The following is an 8,870-nucleotide window of genomic DNA, read 5'->3' on the forward strand; positions in this document are numbered from 1 at the left end:
CTTTAAAATAAGCCTTTATAGAAGTACCTACGACTAATAGAAACCGAGATACATTGGTTCAAAGTTGGCTACTTTTTGGATTTTTGGCCAATTTTTGCCCTTTTTTGACGATTTTCGTCTTATAACTTTTTTCTGAGTTAATTTAGGTATATGTAATGCCATATTCAAATGAAAGCTGGTTTCAAGACCTTTAAAATAATGGTGCCTGGTAGAAGTTTGTACAACTAAAATCAATCGAGATATGTCAATTTAACCAACGATACTTTTTCTTTTTATAACATTTTTATTACCTACTTTCGGTATTATTTTGTCTAATAAATTTATTTTTGTGAATGTGAAAGTTAAAATAAGTTTCTAGGTGATTGAATATTATTATTTATTTATTTAAACAACAATTAATCATATTTATCTTGTAAAATTTCGAATTCTTTTAATTATTTTTGTACTTTTAATTAAAAAATTACAATCACAAAAAAATTTTTCAATTTTGTAAATAAGAATTTTTCAAAATTAAAAAATTACCTCAATGTATTTTTACTTGAAAATGCTAGTGTTGAGGATATCACTGCTGCATCTGAATGCATTGTAATAACTATAATGTAGTTAAAAAATTGAGAGCCTAAAAACTTGTCGATATAAATTATTTCAAAAGTATTCAACAAGTGCAAAATTTACCTCATCTCGATTGTCTTCAATGCTTTTCATCAGATTCAAGCAACAATAAATATCGAACAAATTACATTTTCGTTACTAAAAAGATGTCAGGCCTGTGTTCGTGGAAATGGAGGTATTTTTGAGCAACCAAACATAAAAGAGTAGTAATTTGTAGAAAATTGAAAGACGAATCCGAAAATATCATGGTTGTTACCGTAAAGCAGTGATGTCCTATTTTATTTAGAAAAATATGCCACCGATACCCTGTGTCTCCGCCACTGGAGCATGTAAATTTTAGGAAAAGACTTCAGAATTTGGACAATGTTTACATAAATACACGTGCCCAATTTCTAATATAACTGCGCTTACTAAATTATTTAAAAAAATTAAAAATATTCTTTGAAGTTTCAGACCTCGTATTTTTTTAACGAAGCGTCCTATATAAAAACTTTATAGGAAAGACTCCCCTTAAAATTCACCAAAGAATATGATGTTTTATTTTTGGTCACCATTTGTGAATTACCCTGTATAACTTAAGTAAGTTTAGATCCAGTTTAAATAACTTGAAAATGTTTAATCAAATTATTTTAATATTCTTGGTCCACAAAAATCACAGTCATCTAACTTTTATCAACCTTGCTTTCTTCTTCTTTTTGTGTTAATAGATCAAAATTGCCTTTTTTCACTTTTTTATACATAATGTATGGTTAATTAATTCAATGAGCGAATATAGATTACATTTTTTTGTAATACGAAAAATCCAGTTTTAATGTATCTATTTATAAACTAGTTAATATCTATGAATACATATTTATTGCAAACAGTTTGCCACTGGAAATTTTTGTTACGCAAGATCTTTATTATACAGGATGTAACTAAAATACTTGGTTGAAATTTAATAGCGAATTCTATAAAATGTCAAAAAATAACAAATAAATACAGGGTGCTCCTTAATGATATGCGAACATTTAAGGATGTGATTCTACATGAAAAATTAATGATAGTTTCCTTCAAAAACTATCTAAATGTTCCATTGCAAAAATACAGGGTGTTAAAATTTTAGGAAAAAGAAGGAAATTAATTAATATTTTTGAAACCGCTTGAGATATTTCAGTGATATTTAGTACGTAGTGATAGTTGCTAAAGGTGCATGTTTTTCAATACAAACATAATTTTTAGCTCTAACAGTGGTTTGCGTACAAGCACTGACTGATATTTTTAAAGAAAAAAATGGTACACTAATGTTTTTTTTTATTCAAAAAGGGCGCATCGCAGGACAAATACTCAAGAGAGCTCTTATCTTTTGAATTGAACAGGGAATTCAAAAATAATTTTAATTTGGGGAAAAAACATTTTTTTTTAAATATCAGTGTGTTTCCTTTTTTTTTCCTAAAATTTTAACACCCCGTATTTTCGCAACGGAACATTTTTGGACCATAATTTATAAAGCAAACTATCATTAATTTTACATATAAAATCATCCCCTTCTATATTCGCATATCATTAAAGAAACACCCTGTATATGTCCGCAGTCGCTTTACTCAAGAATGGTGTACGATAAAAAGCAATGTAGGTGATGCTTCTGCAAGATTTCACAATATGTCTGCATTTAGCTATAAAATGAATAATCAAAATTTTGTGTAAAAAACGAATTCAGGAAAAATTTTAGAATCATTTCTACAAAAATGTTTTTTTTTTTCGTTTTATGACAAACACTGATGAGGATATGCCTACATGCATCTAATTTTGATGGAAATAGTTTTAAACCTGAGTTACAATATTGCAGCGATCTTCAAACTTTTAGGACTTGCGGAACCCCGACAACATTTTGATTTTTTTGAGGAACTCCCACACCTAAAAAAATTTTCACACATTTTTTACTGATTATTTAATATATTTATAAATATNGTTGAAAGTATATAAAAAATATATTTAGATACATCAAAATCGACATAAGTTTGAATTAAACACAATTTAATACAATTATAATCACAATTTATTTATATTTATACAGGGTGATTCACAAATGGTGACCAAAAATGAAACCTCTTATTCTTTGGTGAATTTCAAGGGGAGTCTTTCCTATAAAGTTTTTATCTATCGTTAAAAAGATACAGGGTGCTAAACTTCAAAAAATATTTTTAATTTCTTTAAATAATTCAAAAACTATTAAGTGAAATAATTTGAAATTGGGCACATGTATTTATGTAAACTATCCAAAATCTGAGGGCTTTTCCTAGAATGTACATGCTCCAGTGGCGGAGCTATAGGGTATCAGTGGAATATTTTTCTAAATAAAATAGTACACCACTGTTTTACGGTAACAACCATGATATTTTCGGATTCGTCTTTCAATTTTCTAAAATTACTACTCTTATGTTTTTCTAATAAAGCCTGATTTTTGAGTAAAACTTAAAAAACGCACTGAGAACACTTCGATATTCGAATATAATGCTTTTAAAAATTACATAGTGGGCTGCGATAGCAACTTTGACATTCTGAGCACTTCGAAAAAGAATAAATATAGGCTATTGACTATGTCAAAAAAAAGAGGGTACAAAAATGATAAAACCGTGGAGTGCTCCCTTTTAAAGGGGTGCGCTTTTGAGAACGAAGTAAAAAAGTGGTATTTTCAGTTTTTTGAGTTTTACTCGAAAACTATGCATTTTTTCACTATAGTTGTCAACAGAAAAGTTGTAGCAAATTGAATTTCCAATCGAAATGAAACCGTTAAAAGGTAGCACTCAAAGGTTTTATCATTTTTTAGGGTCAATTGAACATATTCAACAATAAAATTTCTGTTACGTTGTAGTTCCTTTGTACCCTCTTTTTTTGACATAGTCAATAGCCTATATGAAATATTGGACCTTTTTGAACAAAAATGACAAACTTATCGAAAATGGCTAAATTCAACCATCGATTGGCGAGATATTTAATCATTTTATAAATTAGTATTTCGGATTTAATACTACCAGGAATATTAACGACCAAAAAGGACATTTTTGTTAATAATATTGGCGTGTTATTTTAACGCATGAATACACTTGTAACTTCTATAAAAAATACATTTTCTTACCTATGAAGATATTTGAACATTGCACTACATATTTATTGTGAGTTTAATAGCAACCATTTGAAGAAAAGAACAAAACTAGAAAAACCAAGAATACATAAAACAATAAATAGGTACATAAGTAATCTAAGAGAACAATTCACTAACAATTAAAAAATAAAAGATATCGTAGTTTCCATTTTCTTATAAATATAGTCCAATTCTACGATTAAAATTACAACATACCATTGAAAAAATGTTTTTGTAGTTCTTTACTTCCTCAGCTGCTACAAAAATTCTTTTACAAAGCATTTCCAGACTATTCATAGGGTTGGATTGGAATAAACAATACATTTTAGGCGACCGCGACCCCATAGAAAATAGTCCATGGGTGTGAGGTCCGGTGATCGCGCAGACCATTTGACGGGTGCATCATTCCCTCAACCTCATCTCCCAGGAAAATTTAAATTTAACCATTGCCTAACAGCTAATGTACTATGGACAGAGCTCTGTCGTGCGCGTACCACACGTTTTCACGGACAGCTAGTGGCACCTCTTCAAGCAATATTAGGAGTTGATTAATTGAAAATCTCGGATATTTCGCTGCATCGAGACGCCGAGGAAGAATAAACGGACCAATAAGATAATCTCTTACAATTACATTTAAGCAAAAATTATGCTCGATTTACAAACTTCGGGGTTTTGATCAGAAATACTAATTTATTAAATTAAAAATATCTCCCCAACTGGTGAGTGAATAAGTATAGAGCTTTTTTGTTGAAAAAAAGTCCAATATTTCATATTTTGTTACTAAAAGCTGTATACAAGAACTAAGAAAAAAGTTAATATATATTTAATGCATAACATTGCTTGCAGATAGCGCATGCATGCGACAGCCAAAAATGATTATTATACTTATTTTTCCCACCCTGAAAAAATTACCTGAAACATGTCTGACTCAAACTTTAGAAATTATTAAGGAAAAACCATTTTTTATTTTTCACTTTAATACCCTGTATCTTTTTTATTGTGCGACTGAGGTATGTTATGACTAGAAACGATTTCAATTGCCAGTGTTGCAAGAAACAACTACTCCGCGGGCTATATGCCCCGACCGGCATTGAATTATACTCGCAACACCTAGTGCAACAGCTAGAATTGTTCGTCAGTTTAACCCGCCCGGCACAGACCGGTTTCGGACTTATTAGTCCTCATCAGTGTGTCATAGGTGAGACAATCGACCAACGATCCAGACGTTATGTGGCCGTATCCTCACGACAAATAGGTATCTGGGCATATAGCCCGCTGAGTAGTTGTTTCTCGCAACACTGGCAATTGAAACATTGTGTTTCGCCCTCTATGGGTGGCAGTCGTGCAACAAAGTACCTGGCAATATAGCAGGTCGCTTTCTACTGTAGCCATTTGAATGGCATAGTTGGGAGTCAGCACGACAGATGGAGCCATTTGCGCTCGGTGTACAATGACTAGAAACGATTTAGTATTATTACATATATGTAAAAACAACATTTGCGTTTAATAAATTTTATTCCTTCAAATAACAATTTTCATTTACTTTAGTAAAGGATTACGAACACCACAATTTAATTGCATACCAATCGTACAGCAAAATAAAAAAATGCGTTATTATGAAAAAGCTTAACTATCCTAAACACTTTACTGAGAAACTTAATCTTGCTGTCTCCTCCAGCGGTTCATTTTATGTCTTATGGAATCAAAAGGTGTCTCTCTGGCGGCAGTGGGATACCTAAAAAAAATAATTATCTAATAAATTTCACTGAAACCCATTTACAAAGCACCCATCACCAACGGTAATGATTTTTACTCATAACTTTTTTTTAATTTGATTAGCAAGATGTGACAACATATCCAAACATTTAAGAGGAGACTGTCGAGAGAAATAACTTACACTTCTGAGAGTGTAGCGTACACCGTCCTGCTGGGAACAGTGGGATTTTTCAACATAACTTCTTTCAGTTCCCGCATAAAGACGATTTTTTCCTCGGCGGCAAAGTCGGGAGGATGGTTGTGTGGCTTATTAACTTTAATATCCTGGATCGATCCATCGTACGGAATTACGGCCCTAGCATGACATCCGAGTCTTTTATATTCTAAGCAGCGTAAATATCTGAAAAAAAGGAAAAGTTTTTTGCCAAAATGCAAAAGTAGGAAAGGTGTAATGATTGTTGTTAGCACTTATCTACATAGAACGGGGATAATAGAGAGAAGTAGAAGAGAAAGGAAGGTGAAGGAGATCAGTGCAAATCGGTATCGGTCTCAATGAATATATTTACTTACATCATTGGGGGGTTCCCTTTGGTTATGTTGACGTGGAACACAAATCCGTCGACGATGTACCTTGGCATATTTGGTTTCCGTTTAATTTTTTGCAACAGTTCTTTTGTCTNCAGGTGCTATTGTCGTAAGTTGCAATCGTATTTCATATTCTGCATTAAGCGCATTGCATACTTTGTTTTTGTTGCTATACGTTCTTGGAAAATGATTTTTCGCACAATTGCAAAAGGCATTAATACATTTATTGCCTGGTCAGCAATTTCGGGATATTATAAATCTCTAGCTAAAAATCAAGGGAAAGGCGACGTAACCAATGCGAAGACCGCTGCGTCAGTTTATAAGTTATGTGCCGACTTACTTGCACTTGCATAAATAGATAACGCTCTTATAGTAACTTATAAGCCTGTATATATTATGAAAATAAAAATTTTTAAGAGTATATTTTTTTTAATTTTGTAAATATCGATAATAAAATTTTAAATTTTTGACTGTTGCAGAACCCCCAGAGAGGCTGTGCGGAACCCCAGAGTTCCGGAGAACACAGTTTATGCAGCTTCATAAAAAATATAAAATTATTTGTGTTCTTTATCTCAGAAGGCAATTTATTAAAAACTTTTAAACCTAAATAAAATGGTGAATAACAAGATATTTTGTATTTACAAAAAGAAATGTGAAATTTCTTATTTTGGTCTTGTTAAAATTTTATTTTGGAATTTTGTTCTTCCCAAAGGAAAAATTGTATGTCGATTAAAAAAGAAATATATTTGCAGAAAACATATTGTCATTGCGCCTTCAAAATCTGTCATGTGCATATTTTCAGCAAAACGTGTTAAGTGCAGAATTATTCGATAAAGGACATCAAACCGCATAGTCTGGTTAAAAACAGAAAGAAAGCTCTGTGGGAAGAACTCCCTATTACAACTCTCAGAAATAATTCTGACAAAACCACAATCCCATTATGTACGATTATTTAACTATATTTAGGTACCGTTGCTGGTTGGGGATTCGACGAAAACGGAAAAGTCACGGAAGAATTGACCAAAGCGCAGATGCCGGTGGTTTCCCAGGAGACTTGTATATATTCCTTCCCCGACTTTTACTCGAGGTTTACTTCTGAATTCACATTTTGTGCCGGATTTAAAAATGGTAAGTGTTAAAATACACAAAGATAAATATCGTGATATCCGAGGACACAACAATTTAATTTTTACAAATTTTGGTAAAATATTTGTTTCAACATATTCCATAGGTACGTCGGTGTGCAATGGTGATTCCGGAGGAGGCCTAGTGTTCCCTAAGCCAGGGACAAACGCAAACAACCCGGTTTGGGTCCTCAGGGGAATGGTTTCTATAAGCGTGGCATTACAAAATCAATTTAAGTGCGATGCTATGCATTACGTTGTGTTTACAGACGTAGCTAAATACTTGGATTGGATTAAAGGAGCCTTAACGATGTGATAACTTTTGTGTTATATTAATAGTGGACATTTCATATAGTAAAGTTTATTGTATCGATTCTGCTACTGAAATTTTGTAAAAATAATCGTTTAAGGAAAAAACTATGTACTTTCAGTTACAATTTTTTGATTAAGGACATATGATGCTCAGTATTAATATTTTCCTGTACTAAAATTTTATTATATAAATTTTTTATATTTTGTACAATTTAAAGAAAAAAAATTGTGTTTAACTGATTTCTAAATATTTTTATTGATAATACTAGACATATTTAACTACTAAAGTTGATTCCCACTGCTAAAGGTTCGAAAAATACGATTGAAAGTAATATTTGAAAAAACTATTCAAACTTCCCATAAAATCTTGGTTTACATTTAAGTCTCAAACAGAAGTATATAAAACAAAATTTTGTACTTATCTCAGTCTTTATTCCTAGGATCTGGTTCATTTCTACAAATCACGGATATCCTTCTATCTTTTAATACTTTTCCACCCTTAAACACACTGTGTTCATTACTTAAAATTTCGTGTGTATAATCGAACCGCGCAGTGTCCTTCATTATATACAAAGACCTGCGTTTTAACCAAACATCTGCATAAAGGTGCTTATTTTTGTCGTGTACAAGTCTCATCACACTGTCAGTTAATAAACTCAGACCTGCAATGGTGTCCCCACAGAACTAAAAGACACGGACTTTAGATATTAAAAATGCGCATTACTGCGTTTACTTACCCGGACTGCATCAATGTGTGGCTTGATATACCCTTTTTGGTCTAAATCTAATATATGTACAAACTTCAGTTGGGCTACATTCGGTGGAAATGCGATACTTCTTACTCTGTTTAGCGTTTTAGTGTTGGCTTCATTCCAATTCAAACGTTCTGTTTCTCGATAACCATGTATTGCCTGAAACGAGCGATTAAATATTTCCCAAAATGCTAGTTATAAAGACTTACGTCATCCCAGTGGTCAAACTCATAACGCATACGTTTTAAGTAAGGTTCTATTTCGTCTAAGATAGATTTTTCTTCATCTTCGCTTAAAAAGTCATTATGAACAGTCATGCTATTGACAAGGCTCTTTGCCAAGTCAGTATTATCTGTAAATTCCTTACATAGCTGAAAATAGGGAGGGCAATGGTCTTGCTCTAAAAAAAATCTAATTAACATAAGGATTATTGTTTGTGAGTACAAACCTGATTGTATGGGTTTAATTTGGGATAGAAATCGCAAATTTTTAGCAGAAATAAGGCCCCTTTTTAGCAATGCTATCACTATCATAGTTAGTCAACAATACCTTCTATCCCCAACTATTCAACCTGTCAAATACAGGTTATATTTTTAATCATTTCAATTGTTATTAATAAATTATTTCGATTGGTTATGTGTAAAC

The 8,870-nt window shown here is 32.0% G+C and overlaps 3 protein-coding genes across 4 annotated transcripts in view; 1 reads left to right on the forward strand and 2 right to left on the reverse strand.

Moving 5' to 3' along the window:
* The window catches only part of LOC108910922 (limulus clotting factor C-like), a 12,509-nt gene extending 4,853 nt beyond the window's left edge, over positions 1–7,656 (forward strand). For both annotated transcript variants that reach the window (XM_018715689.1, XM_018715690.1), the window contains exons 7-8: positions 7,004–7,165; positions 7,269–7,656. In XM_018715689.1, the coding sequence (XP_018571205.1) occupies positions 7,004–7,165; positions 7,269–7,477 (371 nt within the window). In that variant the 3' untranslated portion in view covers positions 7,478–7,656. The remainder of the gene's footprint in view (positions 1–7,003; positions 7,166–7,268) is intronic.
* On the reverse strand, positions 5,233–6,123 carry LOC111691712. Its single transcript, XM_023454950.1, has 3 exons — positions 6,023–6,123; positions 5,634–5,852; positions 5,233–5,471 (listed from the first exon to the last, which is right to left on the reverse strand). Exons 1-3 carry the CDS (start codon positions 6,088–6,090, stop codon positions 5,393–5,395), a joined length of 366 nt encoding a protein of 121 aa, XP_023310718.1. The 5' UTR covers positions 6,091–6,123; the 3' UTR covers positions 5,233–5,392.
* A 96-nt stretch (positions 7,657–7,752) lies between the features above and the next one.
* Positions 7,753–8,868, reverse strand: LOC108910924 (alpha-ketoglutarate-dependent dioxygenase alkB homolog 7, mitochondrial). Its single transcript, XM_018715693.1, has 4 exons — positions 8,674–8,868; positions 8,435–8,625; positions 8,211–8,384; positions 7,753–8,157 (listed from the first exon to the last, which is right to left on the reverse strand). Exons 1-4 carry the CDS (start codon positions 8,756–8,758, stop codon positions 7,897–7,899), a joined length of 711 nt encoding a protein of 236 aa, XP_018571209.1. The 5' UTR covers positions 8,759–8,868; the 3' UTR covers positions 7,753–7,896.
* Between the last annotated feature and the right edge of the window lie 2 nt (positions 8,869–8,870).

This window comes from Anoplophora glabripennis, unplaced genomic scaffold (assembly GCF_000390285.2).
Source record: "Anoplophora glabripennis isolate ALB-LARVAE unplaced genomic scaffold, Agla_2.0 scaffold462, whole genome shotgun sequence".
Lineage (NCBI taxonomy): Eukaryota > Metazoa > Arthropoda > Insecta > Coleoptera > Cerambycidae > Anoplophora > Anoplophora glabripennis.